General features: G+C 36.5%; 2 protein-coding genes across 3 annotated transcripts in view; both read right to left on the reverse strand.

Annotated features, from left to right (window-relative positions):
* Positions 1-207: 207 nt before the first annotated feature.
* eIF4EHP (eukaryotic translation initiation factor 4E homologous protein) overlaps positions 208-27,545 on the reverse strand; it is a 354,760-nt gene continuing 327,422 nt past the window's right edge. Inside the window, exons 3-4 of the mRNA XM_067762200.1 lie at positions 7,719-7,867; positions 208-501 (exon numbers count right to left, since the gene is read on the reverse strand). Of these exons, the coding sequence (XP_067618301.1) occupies positions 477-501; positions 7,719-7,867 (174 nt within the window). The 3' untranslated portion in view covers positions 208-476. The remainder of the gene's footprint in view (positions 502-7,718; positions 7,868-27,545) is intronic.
* Syx1A (Syntaxin 1A) overlaps positions 7,751-27,545 on the reverse strand; it is a 334,751-nt gene continuing 314,956 nt past the window's right edge. The window contains exon 5 of one of the 2 annotated variants that reach the window (XR_010949050.1): positions 7,751-7,867. The gene's annotated coding sequence lies outside the window, so the exon portion shown is untranslated. Of the gene's footprint in view, positions 7,868-15,785; positions 17,024-27,545 lie in introns of those variants that run through there. The other variant, XR_010949049.1, reaches the window with a different exon arrangement.

Raw genomic sequence — 27,545 nt, forward strand, 5'->3', positions numbered from 1 at the left:
TACAGCTGCCAAAACGGGTTTTTCCTCTCCTGAAAAACTGGGTTTTTGCTGATAGAGGGTATTAAATATAAGCCGATGATATGCTCTTAAGTTTGTTTTCAGATGTATGTGAGAACTGATTTGTGAAGGTTATAACCTTACTTTAGGTCTCAGTTAATTATAATAACGCTCATTCGGAAGCCATTAAAGAAAGTATAAACATGTATGTATGTATGTATATTATGCTGCGGTATATTTTTGTTCTTTTATTATTTTTTTTTGTTTTAAGTTTTAGAAATATCAGTGTTATTTTGTAAATTGTCGTTAGATTTATTGTTGCCTCTATTGTTGTTGTGATTATTGCTATTGGTACTGATACTGCTGCTACTGCTACCGCTGCAACTGTCATTGTTGTTGGTGCCATTGTTGTTTGTATAGTTAGTTGTTTCATCTGCAACTGTTTTGATTTTTGTTGAATTCAACATATTAACTGAATTTCAGCTTTTCAGAGGCCCTTTATTACTGTAAAGTAAAAATAAATATATAAAAAAAAATTATCATTAGTTTTAAACTTTTGAGTATTGTGAATACATACAAGTGGCAAATGTTTGAGAGAGCGTTTACAATAGTAAACAACCTCGATAACCAGTTAAATCGTTTTTCGATCTTATTTGGAATCCAAATCTATAAATAAAGTTTTGGTTGTAAAGATGGAGCTTCGGGCTTTTAGCGAGCTTTGGGCAATTTTAGTCGTAGTGCTTTTGTTTATTTTATTAAAATAATTTGTTAAAAATAAACGATTGTGAGCAAACAAATAAATCTATTTGTACTATGGCACTATTGTGAATATTTGAACTGCATTACCGGCAGTTGCTACCATACGCCAGATGGCACCGCAAGCTGTACTTTTAATTGAATGATAGAACAGCTGAGTTCTGTTGATATTTGATAAGAGACTTTTATATTGGTTGCGCAAGATGCGCACATGTCCGGCTCGTGTTTACTTAATACTGGACGGATAGATTACCTTGTTCCTTACCTGCGCATCGATGAGTCTCTTAGAGCCACAATAGAGGTGGAAGGTTGGCGTAAAAGAGCTTAAATGGCAGAAGAGGCGATACACGTGTACACCGATGGTTCCAAAGTAGTTGGCTGAGTGTGATCTGCGCTGTATTGCGTAGATCGGGAAATGAACAAATCCTAAAAGCTGCTAGGTCGCTGTAGTGTTTTTCAGCCAGAAGCAATAGCCGTGACTAAAACAGTAAAAACACTGAAAGAAAATAGTTTAAACTGCAGCAGGGTAGGAGTAGCTCTAATAAGGTTTTACCATTTATTTAGACAACATTTTTTTTTTTTCAGAAAAGAAAACGCCATTATAGTTCAGCTATTGGGAGTTGCTCAGCTATCAGATCTAGAAGTAGCAAGTAGCATAGGTCCTAGAAAGCTTCTAGTATTTGCCAAGAAAACGAAGTTATTTTATAACGTAGGTCCTGGTTTCTGATAGGATTCTTTAGTTTGGTCGTTGAGTAAACTTCTGGTTGTTGTTGTTGTTGTAGCGATAAGGTTTCTCCCCGAAGGCTTTGTGGAGTGTTATCGATGTGATGGTCCTTGCCGGATACAGATCCGGTACGCTCCGGTAACACAGCACCATTAAGGTGCTAGCCCGACCATCTCTTTATATGGCCACATTAACCCTAGAACGGTAAACATCGCCTATCAGACGCATAAATATTTTTTTTTTTTCGATATTTCCGAATCGCTCATTCCTAGCAAAGCATGCGTTCGTGCCAACACAGTTAAGTGTTGAACGAACTTGTTTGAAGTAGTGTTTTGCTTTTGCTCCGTTGCGCTGCTGAAGCATATGTATATGCGTCGCCTGCGAGGCACTCTTTAGCAATAAAGGTACTTTTTTTGTAGGCTTTTATTTGCGTATTTTTTTTGGTTTGTTGCTAAAAGTTTAGGCTTGTATATACTTTCATAGTTTTAGAGATGGCTACTTCTGAAGCGCAACTAATAAAATGGCTGGAGGCGATATCGCTAGATGGAAGTGAGTTGGAGGACGACTTAGAAGTAGATTTCGATTCGGATGACAGTTTGGCTAACCCCACTTACGTAGCAGATTCAGACGATGGAATATGGAATAAAAAAGGGTATACGATCAAGATGCGATTTCTGTGATCTGAAGTTGAAGCGTATGAGTGTATATTACTGCGGAAAATGCAAAAAAACTTACTGTTTAGAGCACAGATCACCGAACTGTTGGCAATGTGACGGAAAAACTAGGTGAAAAAAACACACAATTTTTTTTTTTACTGTGCACAATTTGTTCTTACACATAAGCTTCATATTATTTTTTAGGATGTAAAATTGATATAATATCTATAAGCCAGAGAAGATTTACACAATTTTCTCGAATGGAAGTATTTTGTTTTTTTTTTTTTCAAACGATCTCTGTATACCACCACTTAAAAAATGTGATCTACTTATACGACTATACAATATTTTTTAGATTAAGAAAATGAATTGTTTTTTGTTTATTTTTGTTACGAAAGATATAAGAAATATGGTTTTGCTTTTGTTTTAATAAAGCTTTGTTTTTTTAAAGGCGATATAATGCGTTTTTATAAAATGCGCCTCACAGGCTATGTTTACCATTCAAGGACAAAAAAATATGTTTACTATTCTAGAGTTAAACGATGTATATTGGAACGATTTTTCGCCATCTCTTGTCAAATTTGGTTTTGAGACAAACCGGTTTCGGCGTTGTGCCATCATCAGTGTCGATTTTCGTTCTCTGATGATGGCACAACGCCGAAACCGGTTTGTCTCAAAACCAAATTTGACAAGGGATGGCGGAAAATCGTTCCAATATACACCATTTATCCACCCTGTCGGAAAATCAACAAAACAAGATAAGTCAGCCACATTAAACCTTCAGGCCATCCCTCCCTCCCCACCACCAAGTTCCATGAGGAGGTTGGAGTCGCCAGAGCCTCGTCTGTTAGTGAAACAGGATTCGCCTAACTTCTGGTAACACTACAAAGTTCTGGTAACACTACAAACTTCTGACACTGCAACATTATTTTTTTTGTCCGCCTCCAACATTGCGGGCAATGCGATTACGTCTTCTTTTTGCTCTGAGTACAACATATACTCCGCCTCCTTGTTTATTTGGAGGACGGATGTTTGTGAAGCACCCTCCCGTGTCGGTCTACTACTGTTCTGATGCTGCAACCACTTTTGGTGCGTCCTCCAACTTCTCCGCACATGGCACTCAGACATTGCTTTTGAAAGTTTGGAAAATTCCCTTTAACTATTCCAACTCCAACTTAACTCCATTGCAAAAAAAAATTTGTTTTGGGACGTTTATTTTGAAGGATATGGTAGCGCTGTTTCAAAAGGAATTGCTAAAACACAGTTGGTGTCAAATGAGGGCAATGGTGGAGAAGAAGAAGAAGAAAAAGTGGAACTACCTCTATATATTTGTATCATGCCTATGTGCGAGCATGACTGCTCCAATGCAGACTGCTGGAGTGCAGTATCCATGTGATATAAAATCTTCACTAGACCTGGACTGTGTGGATAAGCTGAACAGATGCCTGGAAATTTGTCCTATGAAGCCCATCGGCGCTGAGCCATATTTTGCGCTTACTATCATGGATAAACACAGGCAAGAAAAGACGAAACTCAAAGAGGTACATTGGCGCCAGACCATATATAAAGCGAAATAAAACTTATCCCAAGGTCACTTATCAGTGCGGTTGTAGAACTGGTAAATCTACTATCGTCAAGGATCTTCACTATATGACAAGTCCTGAAGAAGACGATAGTCTTATCTTATCGAGTAACACCACTTGCTCTGCTCAACAAAAAAAAAAAACTATTTAATAACTTGGGAAAAATGTAAACAACGTGACATCAGGACGGACAAGGCGACATCTGTTTCGATTATACCTTGTAAATCTCTTCAAAGCCTTTTCTCCCGGGAGTGGGATTTGAACCCGCACTCCTACGATGGTTGAAGTGTTACAAACGCATTTAGCCACGTCATGCCTTTAAAAAAAAATAAACGAATTCTTGTCGTGCGGCTCTTTAACCTTAAGCTGGAAATATAACAAAGGTGGGTCTTGCGATGAACGCAAGCAGCCTGCACTTTCGAGCATTGCCAGACACGGCATTGTTGACAGATAAAAATTCGAAACTGTCAAGGCGTCTTCTATCTGAGAACCAGCGTTAACAGTGAAAATATTGTAAGGCGAAAAATTCAACGAAAAATCATTCCTGCCAACTAGTGCTACTTTAGGCTGAGTAGGCACTTGTAAAAAAAATTCTCTCTCGGCCATGGTTTCCCTGCTGAAACAATTGCAGTTCGAACACACCTATAATGATAAGTAGTATGAGCTTTATATAGATGTGAACATAGTGCAACAAATAAAAAGAGGAGACCTCCCTTGAATTGGGCGAGATCTTCATTGGTGATTCCAATTGGAGTCAGTTATTCCGAAAAATTGATAGCTAGCGTGGATTGTTACCAAACGGCCTTGGGCCGAATGTTGACAGGCATCTAAACAGAACACTGAACATTTAAGAGCTGTGCACATGTCATAACCTGCAAAAGAAGCACATACACCCAATAGAGTGAACAAAATTGTTGATTTCTGAACACTCTAGGCTTGTATGATGGGCTGTATGGAAAATGGAGCACATTAGATCTAAGGTCGTTGCGCGAAGAAATAGTGATTTATATACCATATATTTTTAAGAAGATCTGGACAATACAAAGAGCCTGCAATTATGTCATTGACAAACATGACCAGCTGCACCGTTCTCCTTGTTTGCAACGAGCTATCTTTACTTTGGCCAAATGACTGCTATAGAAAGGGTTTCAAATAATGTAAGCATATTCTAATTTAGAGCGCATCAAAGAGATTTATAGGGCTTTCCTGGTATAAGGATATGTTAAATCTTTTTCTGCGAAGGAAGACTAGATTTCTGTAGGATTTTGGAAGAACATAGCAGATATGGTGAGTGAAAGTAAAATTGGTATCTATCAAAGACAGAGCCTAGATCAATATATTCATTAACTGACGCCAACTGGCCACCTGAAATAACATAGGATGAGGAACAGTAGCAAGAGGATTTCGAGGATGACATAGTGAAGCATTTTTACAGATTATTAGGGCCGTTGTGCAGAAGGTAGGAATCCGAAGGGGGCATTCATTCTACAGAAGACTTTGAGATCGTCAGCATAGAGAATGGAACTGGATTTTTTAAGAGCAGAAATCAATATCATTAATAAAAATTACAAACAGGAGACTACCAGCAATACTGCCCTGGGGAACTACAGATGTTGAGAGATATAGGCTAGACTTAATATTTTCGATCTCGATGCACATGAGCCTCTTCGCTTGGCAGGATTCTAACCAAAATAAAAACACAGAGCGGAAGCCAATACACTCAAGCGTATACAAAAGGATATGGTGGGAGACTTTGTCGAAGGCCTTCGAAAAGTCGATTTATATAGCATCAACTTGAGATCCGTCCTTGAATGAGGAGATACAAAAATCAGAAAATGAGGCCAAGTTAGTGACAGTAAAGCGTCCAGGAAAAAACCATGCCCTTACCAATGAGAGATAGTTTCTCTTTTAGAATTTTTCTAAAAGTATCGCACAAGCAGTAAGCTTTGCAATAGGTCTATAATTTGAGATATCATTTTTGTTTTCGGTTTTGAAAATCTGAGTTATCGAAGCTGACTTTTATCTTTCAACTAGCTTTACCAGGCGCACGTTGTAACGTCCGAGATCGAATGGATGTTGCGTTATTTTTTCTGTTTTGTTTGTTGATAATTTAATTTATTGTTCTGTAAATTGAATTGAATTTTGTACGCATATTTGGTGAAATTTTCTGTTAAAACATTTTATTCTTGTATCGTATTGTATCTTATTTTATATTATTGTATTGCTTTTACCGCTGATGATTGTTGCTTTGATTACATTCCGAAGAAGCATGACGGGTAAGCCAATTTTCAAAGTTGATATATGCGCAGGCATTCCTTTTGGTTCTAAGGAGTATAGAAATTCATTTGGATAATTCACAATTTTATCTTCATCTGTAACTGTGTCGATCGATTTATATTTCGTCACTTCACCAGGAAATTGATTTTGAAAGCGATCATTGATTTTGTTAACATGATCATTTTTGGGAGCTAAGATAGTTCTTTCGCATAGCCAAAAAACAAAAACATTTAAATTTAAAATTCTTAATTCTGAAATATGAAAAACTTTCGTCTTGATCGAAGGAATCTCGAGCCAAAATTTGGTGATGATCGAAGTATAGCAAACACGTTTTCATAGGGAACACACACACATAATTTGATTTTTATAGAAGATGTAGATAGACTGAAGCTAAAAAATTTTTTTAACAGCGGCAGATTACTAAATGCATAACAGCTAAACTCAACAATGCAGTCAAACTTTAGGCGTTAAAATAACTTAAGTTTGTACGGCAGCCATAGTTTTTCCCTATTCCACATTTTACTGGAGGTTTTAGGACTTAACGTCACATAGCTCCTTACCAATTTTAATTATCCTACCATTACGACATCCAGATATATGCAGTATAATATATTCCATTTGTATGGGAGGTTCCACGCCCCCTTTTTCCCAATTCCGCATTTTCTTGGGGGTGTTAGGGATTGACCTCATATAACTCCTTACTGAATTTCAATGTTCTGGCATGTATACCTTCAAAGTTATGCAGTACCAAAGATTCCATTTGAATGGGAGGTTCCACGCCCCCTTTTTCCCAATTCCGCCTTTTCTTGGTGGTGTTAGGCATTGACCTCATATGACTCCTTACTGAATTTCAATGTTCTGGCATGTATACCTTCAAAGTTATGCATTACAAAAGATTCCATTTGTATGGGAGGTGCCACGCTCCCTTTCTCCAAATTCCGCATTTTCTTGGTGGTGTTAGGGATCGACCTCATATAACTCCTCATTGAATTACCAAAGATTCCATTTGTATGGGAGGTGCCACGCCCCTTTTATATATCGAAATTATTTTTAGCCTAAAACCTTCCCGTTGATCGAAGGAACCCGTAACCAAAATTTGGTGATGATTGATGTGTGGGAAATACGTTTCCATGGCGAACACACACACACAGAATTTGATTTTTATATATATATATATATGGCTAAACCGATTTGGGATTTCAAAATCAACTAACCATCATCTCTTCTTCCTGTATCTTTCCTAAAAATTTCATGGCAATCTGTCGAGCCGTTCTCGAGTTATGGAGTGACAATCAAAATGTACACTTCTTTTTATATATATAGATAAAGATACCCGAAAAGAAATTAAAGATGTAACATAGAGGGACATATAAAGATGAACTGAAATCCTTAGTGTGAACAAGGCATTGCTAACATCGAGTTCGGAGATTGAGTGATATCCAAAGTCTAATCGTGCAAAAACACCAGGGAGCAGATTCGGAACATCAGTAGGGTCTTCAAAGCTAGATTTAAGGAAAATTTATGCAAGTGGATGTAATAGTGGAACCACGGTTGTAGCCAACAAAATACCAAACATTTTTTAATTCAGATTCGAAACTACCCATATATCGATTGTACAGAAATTTTCCGACCACATTAAATAGCTTCACACTATGCGATGCAAGTATTACGATCGCGGATGTTATAAGCCGAGATCATAACCGAACTACGTAAATTTATACTTACATTGCTACATATTTAAGGCTATCACAGTGTATCTTATACTCCATTGCCGTTGTTAGAGGTATATTTAATATCCTACGTAACGTATCCCGAATACGTGTCGTACTCTGATGATCCGTGGCAGTGCGATTCCATACAGACAAGCTATCCTCCTATTGATGTGGAAAAAAATAAAATAAAAAAATTAGCGCATTACAATAAAACAAATACAAGTCAGATATAAACTATGCTAACGAACTTATGTGTATACCAAGTCCGAATAGATATGCAGAAAGATTTGTTGATTTAAAAAAAAAGTTTTTGAATATTCGTATGTTTCTACTTACCATTTTTCGCTAGTAATAAGAGACATTTTTTGTTTTAAATTTATTAATATTTTGTGTATACTGTCAATCGATAATTTAATAGTTTACACAATGAACTATTAAAAATAATAATAATAATATTTTATATACATAAATAACAATGAAATCTTGTTTTTGAATTTGAGTTTGCTTTTAATTTTATATATCTTGTTATAGCCACTGATGTTATAAACCTTAACTTACATTCATATTTTCAGTTAAATAACTTATTCCTTAAATAAATTTACAAAGAGAAAAAAAATCGGTTAAATACAATTTTTTTTAGGATTTTCTTTATAAATTTATATATGTATATATTTGTTTATATATGTGTAATTTTGTTGCTGCTTTTAAATATAATATTTTGTATTTTATTTTATTTTTTTTGTGTTTTTGTAATTTAAATAATTGCTATGACTATAATGTTATCATTTCTTATATAATAATTATTTTATTTACTGTAGGTATATTATTAGGCTTTTCCGGTCTAAGTTTTTTTTAAGTGCGAGTACAAGCTTTAATATCGGAAAAATACAATGTTAAGAATTCGTTCAACATAAAAGATAGATTAGCCAATAAAAGATTATGTGATGATGAAGTTCTAGTGTCCTTTGATGTCGTTTCATTGTTCACCAACATAACAACAATGTTAGCCTCGAAAATAATTCTAGGAAAATGGAACCAAATAAAAAAAAAGCAATATTCCAAAGCCGAAATTCCAGGAGAAATTACATTTCTGCCTTAAAGACAATAATTATTTTATGTTTGATAATAAGCTTTATACGCAAACGTTTGGAATGCCTATGGGCAATCCAATTTCACCTACAATCGCTGACATTGTTATGGACGAATTACTTGACAATGCTATTTTGGAACTAAAGCAACGATTTGATATAAACATAAAATTTATATGTAAATATGTGGACGATCTCTTCGCTTTAATTAAACGTAACGACGCGAACATTATTCTAGATATTCTGAACAAATATCACAAAAAACTGCAATTTACAATGGAAATGGAAGCCAACTCCAAAATACCTTTTCTTGATGTCTGCATCCATAGGGAGAAACACAACCTTTTTCTTGACTGGTATTCAAAACCTACCTCTTCTGGACGCTTAATAAACTACCTTTCCTCGCAAACGACCAAATATAAGATTAATACAGCAAAACATTGCATACATAAAATAATGACCTTAAGCCACAAAACTTTTCATAATGCCAATATACAAAAAATGTATAATATTGTTACGAATATTAGCAACACTAAGGGGTACTGCCATCTCTAAGCCGATGCTAAGCAGTGACGTGAATGCACATCAATAATTCAATCATTATGCCTACACATATGTACGTATACGCAGCGGAGAAGCAACAAACACATGCAGATATCTTATCTGAGATATACAATTATAATTGTGGAAGTGTCGCGCACAAACACACGCGCATATGAGAGCTATACACGTACATCTGTAGTTATAAGTATAACAGATAACCAACTAGTAGATTCGAGAACAGAAGCGCCTAGAAGCTGCAACGAGGAAATCAAAGAGTATAAAAGGCCTCAACAATAGAGGCGCTACAATCAATTTTGATTAAGCACGCAATATATCGGGCAATAGTAGAGTTATTTATTGTGAAGTACTTTAGTAAAGGCCATTTTGCATTATTGAAAAGTGGAGTTATTTATTCAACAGTTTAGTGATTCGAACTTAGCAGAAGGTTGCAAATAAGAGGATTTGCAGTAAATTCGTTACAATATTTTACGCAGTAACAATTATCCTAATAATTTAATACGAGAGCTAATAGACCAAGAAATCATGAAATCCAGCAACCAACCTAACAAAAAAGTTTTGCAGCGTGACATACATACCCAAACTTACCGAAAATATTAATCACAGCATAATAAAAACAACAAACACAACACTTGCCTATAAGTCAAACTGCACTTTGTCAACGATATTTACAAGAACAAAGTCTCCCGTAGATCTCCACCAACAAAACAACGTCATTTACGAAATTACTTGCAAAGGAAAACCAAACGACGAATGCGGCAAAATATATATTGGCACAACGAAGCGTCCCTTAGGTGTTAAGACTTGGCGAACATGAAGTGGATATAAGGAAACAAACGAACAGTATAGCGTTATCACAACACATAATATCAAGTAGACACTCAGCTGACTTTACTAATGCGAAAATTATTGACAGGGAACGGAAAGAAACAACAAGATACACTTTAGAAAGCCTGAGAATCATGGAAAGAAGAGAAACGACGATTAACAAGAAAGAAGATACAGACAATATAGCATCTGCTTACATTACGTGTTTAGGAAAATAGCTTTTAGTATTGACGAGATTACCATAGCGTCAATCAATACCACATGTTTGGCTGTCCATAAATGTTCAATGTTTTTATGTTTTTTAAAAGTGTTGTATGTTCAAAAACAATAGTTTTAAATAAATTCAAAAGAGGAAAACCCTCGGCAGAGTGCAATATTGTAAGTTGGTTTTGTATGTATTTTTAACTGTTTTTAGTTGATTTTTGATACGGATTTATTAAATTCAATATATTTTCTATGTAATTTAACATTTTTGTATTTTGTTGTTTGTAACAGATTCAACAAATAAATATATACCCCTGATGATGCTAAAAAGTTATTAGCGAAACGTTGGGTTAGAAAAGTGGAACAATGTAATTTTATTTCGCGCTTTAAAAAAAACATGGACCGGAAAAGCCTAATAATATACCTACAGATTCAACAAGAACTGTTCGGAAATACATAATATTTTTTTTTTACCTTTTCGATTAAATTAGTAATTTTTTTTAGGTATTTGTTTGATAAAGTTTAATATTGGGATCCTTTCTTCAAAAAATATTTTCTAATTAATACATTTTTTTTTACTAATATGTTATTATAAGTGAGCGTTTTGTTTTTGCCGGCGGGTTGTTGCCAGCGATTTTACTCGCGCATTGTCTGTTTTACACATTTTCGATTTCTAATTTGTTATTGGTCTCAATATGCAATTCTATCTGTGGTCACAAGCCAATATCGCCCAAGTCGAGATAGAATGATTCGCAAAATTAATGTCATAGTAAGCGTATGAGTTTTGTTGTGAGGTGGATACTACTTGAGAAACCAAATTTTTCTTGAGCCTTTCTTTTGTACGGCCCAGGGTTTTCTTACATTTATTTCACTGGGAAAATTAAAGAATGACGTCAATAGACAAAAACCAAACACTGATATTTTGAGCAATTAACGAACTAAAAATTTAAATAAATATGAAATGGGTGTCATGTTAATAATTTCAAACTGCCTATAATAAAACGTTGAAAAAGGTGCTCTCATAGTCTTGATTTGGCAGCGTGGTGAATTAAAAAATGTTTAATATAAAAAAGGTACTGCGAGTACAGTAAATAATTTAAATTTTGTTGAAACTTTGGTTTGTTATTGGTTTTTGCAATTTTTAAATATATATATATTTTTTTCAATTTATTAGAAGAATATTTATTACGATTGATATTTAGTGGTAGTGAAACAATTTTATAATCCGGGGTGGAGCCCTGGAAGAGACATCATCAAAATCTTTAGAAAAAAGTTTCTTCGATTCAAATTCAGTTTTTTTTTAACAGAGCTGTGGCTCATATTTGATGGTTCTGATTGATTTTACCAGCTTTTCTTTCACTACACATTCACTACTTTATTTTTATTTTTTCTACACATGTAAATAATAGAAACAAATTCAAAGAACACTTCATGCTATGTGGTTCAGGTAGGTTAGAAAAAGTCCCAAAAAAAATATATTTCATTAAAGGTTAAACCGAAAAAATGATTAGAAATAAGCTAAACATAGATTAAAAGAATAAAAACAAAGTAAGCACTTTAGAATTTAGAGAACTAAGGTCGTGATTTTCTTAAAATTGGCGTCGTGCTTCTTTTTAAATTTTCCTGCATGTTTTACGCCGACTCATGTGCAAAGATGATCAGATGAGTTTTCACTGAGAAGCTTTTCATAGCGAAAATACACTCGGAGTGTTTGCCAAATCACTACCGAGGGGCGAACCCGCTCCGAAAATGTTTTCTAATTGAAAAAACTTGTTTCTAAATTTTTTATGTTGCTCTGCCCGACAGTGAAACCCAGGATGATCTTCGGCGGTAGGCGAAGCTGAATGCTACCACCACATCACGGCGGTCGCCAAATTATTTTTTTTCTGAAGCTCTTTTCAATTTAAGCCACAAAGCCATCTATCGGCTTATTACAAAAAATACACTTACGAAAAAAAGTATTGGCACAAGCACTTTTTACAGTTTTCACCTAGTTTTTACGTAAATAGTTATATCGTCAACATACAAGAGCCAATAAATTTAGTTCAGAAAGTTGCGAAGAATTACATTGATCTATAGCCTTTGTTTTTGTAGTTACATATTTTATATATATCGTTGGAATTTGGTTTTCAATAATCATACTAAAAGTGAATGTGGAGATTTCCGCGAATGTTGCATTTGAAATTGAGTTAGATAACTTTCGAAATGGTTAAGTAGAGCGCTCCGCGCGGTTTGTTTTAAATTTGTGTTAAAATTTACATATATTAGCAACAGAGATTACGGATCTGCTGAACTACCACCTGAATTTAATAAAATGTTTAACAAGTAAATAATAGGTATGGATGCTTAATGGTTCCCCCCACTTTCAGTAAAAAATGTCTCACAACCACGAAAAATAATATACCGTGGTAAAATAAAAAATCACAGAAACTACATTGTAAGAGAATCTCTAGTTCAAAACTAGTGCAGTTCTGCTGTATTCTGAACCACTAATAGTTCGCCATCTATCTCTTTTAGATGCTTTCAATTGGCGAATTTAACATTGCGATGTCCTAGGCGGTGGAAATTGTCCCCGCAACTTTATACAAAGTTCCACTTTAGAACTAGTTCTTTATTTTCGGTAACTGCGAACTAGTGTAAAATTTTACAGCTGATATCTAGTTCTATCTTGGTAATATTTCGGTGGCCGCGATCCGGAGCGGAATTCTACATGTTGCTTCTACATAGTATGATAATATCGCATTTTTGGATAGTTGCGGACTGGTGGAATAGTGTTGAAAAAAGACATACTCATATGTAGTCGTAGCTTGTTAACCAATTTTCGGCCGCTGGTCGATTTTTCGACCACCAAGTTTGGACTCTCATATCTTTGAAACTAAGTGTTAGATTATTGATCCGTTTTCAGGACTAGAAAACTTAGAGTTTAGTTAGTTCCTAAAACATATATTTGTTAAGAAAAATGTTAAAATGTGGATTTTCGTAAAAGAATGAAATTATCACTATTTTTAAGTGTTTTTTGTGCAGATATAAAATAAGGAAAAACAAAAAAGCGAAAAATTATTACTAATTTATTGTGAAGAAAAAAGATGAAATTAAAAGATTCAAAAAAGTGCCATATGAATATTGTAATAATTCTAACCTTTTCGTGTTCGTAAACTTTAGTGGTCGAAAAATCCACCGCTGGCCAGAAACCGTCAAGTATGGTGGAACAAAATATAGCAATATTCTTTTATTATTAAAAGAGATGCAAGTGAGCATCTTCACGATATTGAAAATGTACTTACTTTTGCTTTCGAAATTTCTAATTCTCTGCTTTTTTGTTTGAAGTTTTTGGAAATACGTAGATTTATTGGAATTTTGTACCTCTCGGGTACCATACTTTACCATATATAGACCACTATTGGTCTATTCGACCAGACATGGGGGTTCCAATTATGAAACAGGCGATAAGTCGCAATCGGTTTACAGTTAAACAGTTCTTTCATTTCCCTGATAACAACAATTTAAATGCAATTCGGAGTCTTTAGCTATATTATCTCTATAGACGAACAGATGATTCCGTACTTTGGCCGTCACTCATGCAAAATGTTCATCAAACGAAAGCCGATTCGTTTTGGATTCAAATCATGGTGCTTATGCGCTGAAGGTGGATACTTATTTTCTAGTTCATTGTACGGTGGTGCAGCAACCCCTCACAATCAGAATATCGGCCTAGGCGCACATACTCTCTTATACTTGTTTTCAAATGTATCTGACCCTGAGTGCCACTTTATTTACTTTGATAATTTTTTCTCTTCATACCACCTTTTGAATGAGCGTGGATTTTTGAAACTGGTACTATTCGCGAAAATAGAATGGGAAAATCTCCGTTGAGGAATGAAATGCGCAGAACATTTGACCAGCAACTGGATCGTAGCCAAGAAATATTGACTGTTCGGTTGAACGATAATGCCGTTGTCAATGTTATAACTGATAACTCCACAGTCGAACCAATTGTTTCCGCTAAAAGGTATTGTCGGAAGCAAAAAAAGAATATCACTATCCCACAGCCAAAAGTTATTCAACAATATAATCACGGCATGGGTGGTGTGGACCTTCATGATAATGCGGTGACAAGTTACAGAATATTGTAACGAATTTTTATTTGCAAATCCTCTTATTTGCCCTTTTGCTAGGATCGTATCGCTAAACTGTTGAATAAATAACTACAATATTGAATAACGGAAAAATGGCCTTTATTAAAATACTTCACAATAACACTCAAACTGTGCAACGAATAGCTTAATAACCAAACTCATATCTTAAAGGAAACTGACTTTCAAAATAATAGTGCTATTGCTCGCTAGATATCGTCTTACTCGTAACTGCTTGACAATTCAAATCAAACTGAATTACTTCTTACTCGCCTGCATCGCTTTTATAGTTTACGCTGCATACTTCTAGGCTCTTCGATTTCCAGAAGTTACTAGTTGTTTCGGCTACAAAATCGCCAGCCACAACTACGTGCACAAATTATTGCTCTCTCTTGTGACAACTCAGATAAGGTATATGCATGTGTTTGTAGTTTACAGTCTCCCGCACACACATAAGCGTATAAGTAAATTCATCGGTGTGTGACATCTCATCTCTCGCTGCCTTGTATGTAAATGTTGCTCGTCGGAATGTGTACATATGTGTAGACGCAATTATTGATGTGCATTCACGTCACCGCTTAGATCGGCTTAGAGCTGGCAGCACTCCTTAGTTTTGCTAATATTCGTAACAATATGTATACGAGGAAAGAAATGGTGGTGGCTAATATGGACAAATGCTCTTGGTAACGCAATGGTCAATGCATGGAAGCTCCACTATATGATATCAAAACTCGAAAAGACGAAACCACTTTCACAAATTGATTTTCGTTCCAAAGTCACAACCGAATTATTGACTTACGACAATAACGACGAGGATGATGGTCAGGATCAAGATGAGGATGAGGATGGCGATGAAGATATAAGTTATCCGTCAAATCTTCCTCGCAGCAACGAAAGAGTACACCCCGTCATGAAAAGCGTTGAAAACAAATATCGGCAATGTAAGTTATGCAAAAACACACTATTTTTACTTGCAAAAAATGCAATTTTTATTTACATACTAAATGTTTTGATGATTATCATAAACATTTTTAAGCTGATGTATCTATCAATATCACATCAAAAAATACTTTTACTTGAAAAAAATGAAATAAATTGACTTTGTGTGCTAAATTTTTTACAAAAAAGAGTGTTTTTTTTTTTGCATACTAGACCATTTTCGGCCAGCGGTCGATTTTTCGACCAACACATATCTAAAAAACGGGTGGTCGGATTTTTATTTTTTTATTTTTCTTGATTATGGTCATATAAGCCCTGCCTTAAAAGGAATTTGAAAGATTACAGCGGGTTCATGTAGCGATCGAAGATTATTTTAATTTTATTTTTTTAAATATATGTTAAATATGAAATATAAAAATCCAAACTGTCGATTTTATAATTGCAAATATAGCTACTAACAAAATAGTACTTATGTGGAACTCTAGGCTAGTTCCGAACCAGAAATTTGTATCACTAGTTACTGACTTCCTTTAAGGATAATTAACTATTATCATATGAAGTCAGAATAGGCTCCTCTTCTTTTTGGTACAGTTTTGCTTATATTCTTTGTTCATATGCCCCATATATTTCAACTCTGCGGTCAGTTATCTATTTAAATTTTTTTTATTAATCAATTTTGATTACACATTTTTTTCAGTGCTATCATATTTTTGAATAATTTTTAGTTGTCAAATTGTTAGTGTAAATTTGTGTCATCATACGCAAGTGCCTGAGCTTCATACGGGAGTGCTTTTTCTTGGCACTTTCATAAGAAATTCGAGCATTTTCATATGATTCGAAATTATGCTATGAAATTTTTTTTATATTTGCAGTGTGAATTTGTATCTGTACCTATGAGTCAGGGCAAAACAAAAACAAAAGTGCTACAAGTGTATAGGGGTTGAGCACCTCTGGTTAATTTTAATCCTTAAACAAATTTCTTGATTTTTGTCAATTTTTTTTATCAGGTGAGTTGAGCATTTTCCTCCAAACAAACTGTGGAACGTAAAATTTTACGAATATTTCCGAATTTTGCGTAAGATCTTGTACTAAAGTTTATATTGATTTTATTATATATTTGTACATGTTTTTATAAAAAAAAATGCGAAAATTATTTTGCTTAAGCAAAACTTGGTGAAAACTGCAAAAAGTTCTTGTGCCAATACTTCTTTCCATGAGTGTATCTATTATGTTCATATCATCTCTTTTCCGATTCACATTTTAATTTCGTATTTAGTTCAACAGCAAAAAGTTTAACCTAATGAGAGGAGAACAGCCCTTGTGACTATCTATACGTTACTTCTATCATAACATTTACTATTTTCAATAAATTTTATTTAGCAAACAAATTTCGCGCGCTTAAATCCTGTCGCGTTCTGAGCGCGAGTAAATATCGCATCGCTGAAGTATCAAAGTAGAGTGGGGCGAGTGTTCGGTGTGCTGGTTTTTGTTCGCTGCGTTGCCTTGCGTTACTGTCTAAAGCTCAGTCAGCCTGCTGTGAATGCTTTCTAGGTCGTTTTTACTTCCTGTAATAAAGTTGTGTAAAAGAAAACGAAAAAAAATTTTTTTTTAGTTCATTTAGTGATACCGTTAAAATTGAGGTGTATTTTACCCTTCATGACCTTGGGAACAAACGTTTTTTTTGTTTTGTGAGCAAAGAAAATCGTTGTTAGAATTTCGCGGATTGTATTTTGACAAACATATGTACATTTGTGTTTACAGCAAACATTTTTAACTAATTGTATGAATTAAAATTCAAATTAAATTCAAAAACCTTTTCGAAAAATTCTAAAATTCTAGAAGTGTTTTAATATAAAAAATAATGGGAATTTTGAAGAACTTATAGCTTGGGCTAGAAAACTGCATGCTCGGTTCGGTATTTAATTATGGAGATGTCAATGACTGATCCTTTTGCCGAAGCCCGACAGGACGCTTTGTTTGTTGGACTCGAGAAGAATGATTCTCGAGCGTGATATTAGAGAGCGTCAGTTTAGATTTCGAAAATTAAGATCCACAATAGATGCAATACAAACAGTTGTCAATATAACCCGTGAAGCCATAACCGGAGGTTAAACTAAAAGGAAGCTCTGTGCATTTATTACCTTAGTTAGATATGAAAAATGCGACAGAGTGCTCCTGTTTCATATGGATGAGGGACCAAGAGAGCGCAACATCACCGGCCGCATCCTTCAGGGATCTTTTCTGGCGCCAACGCTATGGAATGCGATGTATGCCGGTGTGCTACAAATCGACCTTTCTGGAGTCGCGAAATTTTCGGCTGTGCAGATGATATTGTCGTCGTAGCACTGGCCGAGAAACTGGATTAAGTCCACGCATTATGTAATGACGCCGTTGGAAGAATAAAACAATGGCTGACGAATATGAGGCTGGATATGCTTAGCACTAAGACAGAAGTGGTATCGGTAATCTCAAAGCGAACTGTGGATGAATTAGTGCTCACCATAGGAAATAATCAAGTAAATTCAAAGCCCCACCACAAAAGATCTACTATCAGCTTACCGAATTACTGCTATACGAATAGCAATTGCCTATCGGAGGAGAGGACGATCCTTTCTGTCCACACTTTCCCACCGAGTTAGAAAACTTAGAACACGTAAGGTTTCATTACCCTGGGTTTATTGATGAAAGACTCTCTATACACAGAGTTTTAGCAGAGTAACCTTCCATAACGAATTTAGTTTCCCAAGAAAAAAGAAAAAAAACTATACAAATAATTTAAATTTTCATACTCAAACTTTCGAACTTAGTTTGCATAGTTTTAGGCATGATAACAGTCGACAACACGTCTTTTATAAACCGATAGCTCGCCGATAACAAACCGATAACTCGTCGATAACGGTAGCTATCGATAGCAAGACGTTACCACTTCGGTAAAAAGTCGGCTGCGGTTCCGATTTCAGCTTTAGTTTTTAATCTCTCCATTCCTCTACTATCCTTTATTCTTCAAAAATTATGATATACGGTCCTTCAACTGATGAGCTTTTTTTCATTTTTAATTGGTAGCATTAATCGAATTTAAATCGTTTTCCATCTGTTCCTTCCAGCGGAGTTGGGGCCGCCCTCTTCCTCTGCTTCCATATGCAGGTATCTTTCATTCACATAACTATGTGGGTGTCTGCATAAAGCTCGTACAGCTCATCATCAAATCTTCTTCAGCACACGCCGGCGTCGACACGTAGAGGCCTAAACATCGTTTGAAGAACTTTTCTCTCAAACAATCTCAGAGCCATCTCATTTTATGTTGTCATGGTTAATACTTCTGCACCATGTAGCACGACGGGTACGATACGTGAGTTGTAGAGCATAATTTTCGTTTGCCGAGAGTGGATTTAACTTTTTTCAATTACCAACTCAGTTCAAAGTAGCATTGGTCGGCAAGAGTGATTCTTCGCTGGATTGCAAGACTGGTGTTGGTTTTTTTGTTAATTCTAATCTTATATATTATTGCTAATTGCAGTTTTTATGTAAAGGTCCCTTTTTCGCTCTTATTTGAAATCCAAATCTATAAATAAAGTTTTGGTTGTAAAGGTGGGGATTCGTTCTATTCGAGCTTTGGGCATTATTATTCGTAGTACTTTTGTTTAGCTATATTTTATTAAAATAAAAATAAATTGTTAAAAATAAACGATTGTGACCACACAAAGAAATCTATTTGTACTATGGCACTATTGTGAATATTTGATTAGAACTAACACTGCATTACCGGCAGTTGCTAACATTCGCAAGATGGCAGCGATTTCTGTTGATATTTGATATGCGACTTTTATATTTGTTGCGCAAGATGCTCACGGGTCCGGCTCGCTACTATATAAACGAAATCTTCTACTATTTCGAAATTATGGCTGCCAACAGTGACGTCGTTGCCATGAAAGAAATGCGCCGACTCTTTGCTTGATGTCAGCAGATTCGTTTTGTCCTTTTTTCAGTTTTTAGTAGGAATAAACTAAATACTTTTTTATATAGGAACTTTGTAACTTGGTCTGTGGTTTCTATGATCGCAATATGCAATTCTGTGCTAATCCGAACTCTGCATACATATTGTATGGCGATTTGATGGGATGAAATTCAAATTGGCATAATTGGCAATGTATTTAATAGTCAAGACCGGCTCATATTGCTTTATACAACTTTTTTGTTAGAGATATTTCTAAATTTCACTTCTACATCAGCTAGCTTTTCGGGAGCTGAGTTTTGAGCTCGAAATCCTCATCATTCATATTTTATACCGGTGCAAAGGCAGCTGCCTCCATCAACTCAGCCCCGCGGCAAGCTTTGAAAATTGTCTCTAAGCATTGCCTTTTTTAATGCTATTCCTTTTATACACAATTGAGTATATCTGTATGTTTTTAATCCAAATTGTGTGGAATATTTACAGGCGCGCTCCAACAGAACTTACTAACATTGGATTTTTAGCAGTGCGTATTTAGAATATTGCGCTTCCAGACATAAAAGTACTTTGTATTTATTGGCGCAAGCAGGTGCACACTTACGACCATATATTTATGTAATTTTCTTTTCTTCCTAAACACAAACATATTTCTTGCGCTCTTTACGACTTGCTACTGTCTACTTAATGGCATCGTATGAATATATGTAAATTAATTGTACATATGTATCGGTGCGCGTGTCTACCACATTAACAGTCGCATTTAGAAAAATATCTGAGAAAAAATTCAGCTATTTTAGTTGCAGAAACGCGGTACTACACTTAACCTACATATTTTCGGGTCAAGGCCTTTCGTATGATAAATGTTTGTATTGTATTTTTATTTTTTATGCTGCCGCACTTTTGCGCTACTTCAATGCTAGTAAAATACATGACACTACCTAGATTATGTGTTAATGCAAATAATATGTTTGTATATATACGAGTATTCATATTAGAGCGGGTAAAATTTTTTTTTCCATCGGAATATAGCAAAAACGCAACCTACAGATGATTCTAAGAAAAATTGCTGAAAACACCATAGCTCTAAGTCCGATTTCGAGTCGCCGACTTTTGCAAAATAGTTATTTTGCCATATGAATGGGTTTGGACAAATCTTCATAGCTTCTGATAGAATTATAGGAAAAATATTATATTGGGCTTACTTTAAAGGTATTTTACGTACATTTCAGAATCTGTATTAATATCTAAGTGTCTTTGAATTTTAGTAGAGATATCAGGCTTAAATTATGAGAAATTAGCCTAAAGTGAACTTTTAACTACTATATTATCATATCAATTTCTTATGGAAATTTTTTTCTTTACAGCTAAGGTGTATTAGTTGTTATATATAGACGTAATACACCGCTTGCTTTGGTTAGTTAGGTACAATTCTTAGATTATGATGCGCCAACACTAGATGATCCTAATATTCCAATGCATATACGAGGAACCGTTCAGCGGTGAGCTAATGTGAGAAGGCGACAACCTGGCTAGGCCACTCTGACATAATCGGTTTAAGGGCTGCCCGGGGAGATCTCATCGGCAGCGTCTGTACACCTCTAGGTGCGGCTGCAAGCGGGCGTCTGTCTTGGAGCAAGCGGCTCGCTATATAAACGTGCCAATTAATATTTTCACCCCCGCTGAGCGGGTTGTGCGCTAGGCTTGGGGCCCGCCACGTAAAACCATACTCCAATGAAATATAACAACGAGCCTCGGATAAATACACTCTCTATTGATGACGACCATGGCAAACGTTTGAAGGACAATGAATAGAGGCATGCACCTGGAACGTCCGCTCCCTGAATGGGATTGGTGCAGATGCCCGGCTGGTTGATGTCCTCGTCAAAGCAAAGTCTGGCATCACCGCCATCCAAGAAATGTGTTGGACGAAGCAAGGAAGAAAGAAGATCAAAAATTGTGACATATATTGGAGGTGCCGTACGAATAAGCGCAGTTTCGGTGTCGGATTCGTGGTGGGAGAGAGACTTTGTCGCCAAGTTCTGACGTTCACACTCCGAATAAAAGCAAAATGTTTTAATATATCATTCATCTGCGCCCATGCGCCCATAGAGGAGAAAGACGATGAGGTGAAAGACACTTTTTATGAACAATTGGAACACACATACGAACGCTGCCCCCGTCACGATATAAAAGTCGTGCTTGTTGACTTTAACGCCAGGGTGGGCAAAGAAGGTGTTTTTGGCCCTACAGTCGGAAAGTTCAGCCTACACAATGAAACTCCTCCTAAAGGACTGAGGCTGATTGACTTTGCCGGTGCTCGAAACATGGTCATATCCAGCACGAGGTTCATGCATAAAAAATACATCAAGCTACATGGCTGTCTCCTGATCGAAATACTCGCAATCAGATCGATCACGTTGTGATAGACGGACGGCATGCCTCCAGTGTTTTAGATGTGCGCACGATCCGAGGACCTAACATCGACTCGGACCATTATCTCGTTGCAGCCAAAATACGCACCCGCTTCAACGCAGCTAAAACCAAGGAACAAAAAACACAAGGGAAGCTAGACGTCGAAAAGCTTCAATCACAACATACTGCCAATGATTTCGCAACTCGACTCTCACACCTGCTCTCTGAGAGCACAACTCATCCTGAAGGAATACAGGAGCAGTGAGAGCATATTTCCAAAGCGCTTCGTACTGCCGCCGAGGAAAAAATTGGTTACCGGCGACCACGAAAAAACAACTGGTACGATGAAGAATACCGCGTTGCAACTGAAAGAAAAGACGCTGCCTACAGGGCTACGTTAAAAGCGAGCGCGACAAGAGGAGTGTGTGAACGCTATCGTGAGTTGAAAAAGGAAGCGAGACGCCTTTTCCAATTCACCGCGCAGAGATGAAGAACCCGATCCCGCAATCGATGATGATGGAATATATGTCCCCCGCCCGATTATGACGAAGTTAGGATAGCAATAACCAGATTGAAAAACAACAAGGCCGTGGGCGCTGATGGATTGCCTGCGGAGCTATTCAAGTACGGCGGAGAGGAGTTGGTAAGGCGCATGCAGCAGCTTCTTAGCAAAATATGGGCGGAAGAGTGCATGCCCGACGGTTGGAATCTAAGTGTTCTTTGCCCAGTCCACAAGAAGGCGGATACTGCAAAATGCACCAACTATCGTGGAATCAGCCTTCTCAATATCGCATATAAGGTCCCTTCAAGTGTATTGTGCGAAAGATTGAAGCCCACCGTGAACCGGCTGATTGGACCTTATCAGTGCGGCTTCAGACCTGGTAAATCTACCACCGACCAGATTTTCACAATGCGCCAAATCTTTGAAAAAACCCCGTGAAAAAATAATCGACACACATCACCTCTTCGTCGACTTTAAAGCCGCCTTCGACAGCACGAAAAGGAGCTGCCTATATGCCGCTATGTCTGAATTTGGTTTCCCCGCAAAACTTATACGGCTGTGCAAAATGACGTTGAGCAACACCATCAGCTCAGTCAGAATTGGGAAGGACCTCTCCGAGCCGTTCGAAACTAAACGAGGTTTCAGACAGGGTGACCCCCTATCGTGCGATTTCTTTAATTTGATGCTGAAGAAAATTATACTAGCTGCAGAACTTAACCGCTCTGGAACAATATACTTAAAAGCGTGCAATTACTGGCATATGCTGATGACATTGATATCATCGGCCTAAACACCCGCGCTGTTAGCTCTGCTTACTCCAAACTGGAAAAAGAAGCGGTAAAGATGGGTTTGATGGTGAATGAGGACAAAACGAAGTACCTGCTGTCATCGAGCAAAGAGTCAGCGCATATGCGTCTTGGCAACCACGCTACTGTTGGCAGCCATAATTTCGAAATAGTAAAAGACTTCGTTTATTTGGGAACCAGCATCAACACTAGCAACAACATCAGCACTGAAATCCAGCGAAGAATCAATTTTGCCAATAAATGCTACTTTGGACTAGGTAGGCAATTGAAAAGTAAAGTCCTCTCTCGGCGAACGAAAATCATCAAGTCACTTATCGTACCCGTCCTGCTATATGGGGCAGAAGCATGGACCATGACAACAGCAGATGAAGCGGCTTTGGGAGTGTTCGAGAGAAAAGTTCTTCGAAAGATTTATGGACCTCTACGCGTTGGCGATGGCGAGTACCGAAGAAGATTTAATGATGAGCTGTACGAGCTATACGCAGACATCAACATAGTCCAGCGAATTAAAACGCAGCGGCTGCGCTGGCTAGGCCATGTTATGCGAATGAAAGATGATGCTCCGGCCAAGAAAGTGTTTCTATCGGAACCCGCCTATGGAAGCAGAGGTAGAGGGCGGCCCCCACTCCGTTGGAAGGACCAGGTGGGAAACGATTTAAACGCCCTTGGTGTGACCAATTGGCGCCGGTTGGCGGAGCGAAGGAGCGACTGGCGCGCCTTGTTGGACGGCCATAACCGTTTAGACGGTTAAGCGCCAATTAAGTTAGTAAGTATATACAAGGAACAGAAAGATGTGTACAGTTGTTAACATCTGTTTCCAAACGTGTTATAGAAAAAAAAACCTCAACGTGCTATGGCTGTTACAGCAGAAAGTCGTGAAAAACAACCCCGAATGGAGAGCAAAAAAGATTTGAAAAAATAATAACATAATATTACTTTTATTTTGAAAAATAAGTTAAAATGGTCAATTCTAAGTAAAAAAATAATTTTTTTAAATAAATTACATTAAAATTATAAAAATTGTGTTTTTAATGAGTTTTAAGCGGGGATCACCCTTATTGCTTTAAATGTATGAAAACATTTATTTGAATTAATTTTTTAATTTATAATTTATTTAATAATTTGGGAAAAATTTAAACAAAGTGACATCAGGACGGACAAGGCGAGAGCTGCTTCGATTATACTTTGTAAATCTCTTCAAAGCCTTTTCTCTCGGGAGAGGGATTTGAACCTGCACTCCTACGATGGTTGAAGTGTTACAAACCCATTCAGCCACGTCATGCCTTAGTTGTTGTAAACCTTATCCCAATTGCCTTCTTTGCATATTTTCTTTATTCACACTCCATACTTCGTATGGCATTATGTGGTAAAGTTATGCGTTGGTAAGGCGGTTTCAAAGAAACTAGCTGTTGTTGCTTTTGTTCTAATTATAGAACTACAACGAATTAACCAATGTTTTTTTGTTTATTACTTGAAAATATAGGTTTTATTTTGAAAAATTTTTTCTACAAAAACGAGTTCGAAAAAAGAAAAACTGTCTGAATGAAAGTTGTTGGAAATGTTATGAACTTATTTTAGCTGTAAAGAAAAAAAATGTTCCATAAGAAATTTGTTAAAAATGATAATATAGTAGTTAAAAGTTAATTTTAGGCTAATTTCTCATAATTTAAGTCTGATATCTCTACCAAAATTCAAAAACACTATAGATATTAATACAGATTCTGAAATGTACGTAAAATACCTTTAAGGTAAGCGCAATATGATATTTTTCCTATAATTCTATCAGTAGCTATGAAGATTTTTTGGCTAAACCCTACATTCAAATGCAAAATATGTATCTATTTTGCAAAAGTCGGGACCTCGAAATCGGACTTATAGCTATGGTGTCTTCAGCAATTTTTCTTAGAATCATCTATAGATTACGTTTTTGCTATACTCCTGATGGGAAAAAATCCATCCATACAATTTGACCCGCTCTAACGAGTATGCATATTAGACTGGGTCGATTTATTAACCGATATCGCGCCATCGATTTTTCGATAGGATTTGGGCTCAGGAAAAAACTGCCACTACGCATACCCAAAAAAATAAATTTCGAACCTGCGAAATGTCAGTTTTTTGACTTTTTCGACTTTGATTTTTAAGGTTTTTTTCATGACCTACTAAAAAAATTTTCATTTGATTGTAAAATTGTCATGTAGCTAAAAACGTTGTCGATAACAGTAATTTGAAAAAAAAAAAAAATTTTTTTTTGGGTCGGACAGGGTATACATACATATGAAAATTTGTTTAGTAGGTCATGAAAAAAACCTTAAAAATCAAAGTTGAAAAAAGTCAAAAAAATTTAATTTCGCAGGCTCGAAAATTATTTTTTTGGGTATGCGCAGTGGAACTTTTTTTCCTGAGCCCAAATCCTATCGAAAAATCGATGGCGCGATATCGGTTAACTTTCGTTCAGGCAAATGGACCCACCCTAATGCATATGTTTGTCTCAGTACACTTGACTAACTTGGGTGTCTACGCCTCTATGAGCAACCTAAACATGCACTTTGCTGCATGCAATTATTCATGTATCATAACATTTTGCTTTAGTTAAAAGTTAAAGGCTACAAAAAAGCATGTCTAAACCAAAGAACATACGACACATTTCATATTTCCTATAATCTTTATAAATAGGCAAGTTGAAAATTTTGCGCCCCCTTTTTCATCCACACTTTATATCAAGGTATGACTAGAGTGTCCTTAAATGGCCAACCTTCTCGGCATATATCAGCTTCGACATCCGCTTAAAGAGGGTAGAGAAGGGAGTAATCTTAAGAAACCCTAGGACAATGGAACGGAGCGAATTGCAGAAACATTTAGAAACAAAACTGAGACAACACAAAGATGAGCTTGTCCCCTAGGGAAATTTAGAGGAAAAGAAAAGTCGCCATGGTGAAGCAAGGAGCCGAGTTTTCTTAGAGAACAGGTGACATCAGGATGTATAAGGCAACAGCTGTTTCAATTATACCTTGTATATGTCTTCAAAGCTTTTTCTCCCGGGAGTGGAGGAAATGTTCAAGCTGGCAAAGGTCGCGGAAAGTGAAGCCTGCAGGAACGAGTACAGGGATTTGTTAAAGATCTCCAAGAGCGAAATCCATACGGCCATATAGTATATTCGACGGACAGAGTACTTGGTTCCCTACCTAAGCTTCGATGGGTATTTCAGAACCGCAATAGAGCTTGAATATGGACGTAAGGACACTCAAATGGCAGAATAGGTGATATACGTCTGCGATATACTGCGCAAAACCGGAAAGTAACAAACCAGGCGAAAGTAGTAGTTATGACTTAAGTAGTAGAAACACTGGAGAAAGATAGCTGAAACTGCAACCGCGTAAATTTTTACTTCGACAGCCAATCAGCCAATAATCTCGCATAGCACATCATCTAAAAGTATGCTAGAGTATAAGCAGTTCCTCGAAAGAATTGCGATAGGGAGAAATATACATCTATATTGGGTCCTTGGACATATGAAAGTAGACGGAAATGAAATAGCGCATGAGCTAGTTAAACACGGCTCATCGCTCAAAGCTTGTACCGTAGACGTTCCAATCAGATTAAAAAAAGGCAAAAGTTGCTCATATCGAAAAAGCAGGAAAAGCGTGGAACCAAGTGGGTGATCAAAGATCATGTGTAAATCGAACATTGTAGGCTTATGATTGATATTCTGATTGGACGCCTTCTGGCGTCATATGTTTTTAAATTAGGACTTGTCAGTGATAGCAGATATAGAAAGTGCGGTTAGGAGAAGGAAACGATAGAGCACGTTTTGTAGAGAACGGACAATTTTATAACATAGGTCCTGAGGTCTAATAGGGGTTTTTCAGTTTGATCCGTGAGCAAGCTTCTGGTAACACTATGGATTCATTCAGTCAATGTGAGGTTCTCACGGACCAGCCAAGTCAAGCTAACCTTACCTTACCTAAGAGCGTATTTTGATGGAATCGCTAAACTGTTGAAGAAATAACTCCAATATTCAGTAATGCAAAATGGTCTTTATTAGACTATTTTGAGAGTACTTCACAATAGCCTTATACTTCACAACTATTTGCGTGTTTAAATCAAACTGATTACTGACTACTCAGCTTGCTCTGCTTTTATACTCTCTGTTGCCTGGTCCGCATATTTCTCCAAATGTCTAGACGTATCTCCTTCTAGAATCTTCTACTTGGTTACCAGATTTTGCGTGTGTATTTGTAGTTAATAGTCTCTCGCATAGGCATATGTGTCTGTATATGTGAGTACTACATCGCCTGATGATTACATGTGTTTATGAGTATCTCTCCGTTGCCTTGTATGTAAGTGTGTAGATGATGGTTGATTTGTTTACGTAGTTGCGAGTGGCTACTTAGTATAGGCTTAGTGATGGTAGTATC

This window comes from Eurosta solidaginis, chromosome 1 (assembly GCF_040869045.1).
Source record: "Eurosta solidaginis isolate ZX-2024a chromosome 1, ASM4086904v1, whole genome shotgun sequence".
Classification (NCBI taxonomy): domain Eukaryota; kingdom Metazoa; phylum Arthropoda; class Insecta; order Diptera; family Tephritidae; genus Eurosta; species Eurosta solidaginis.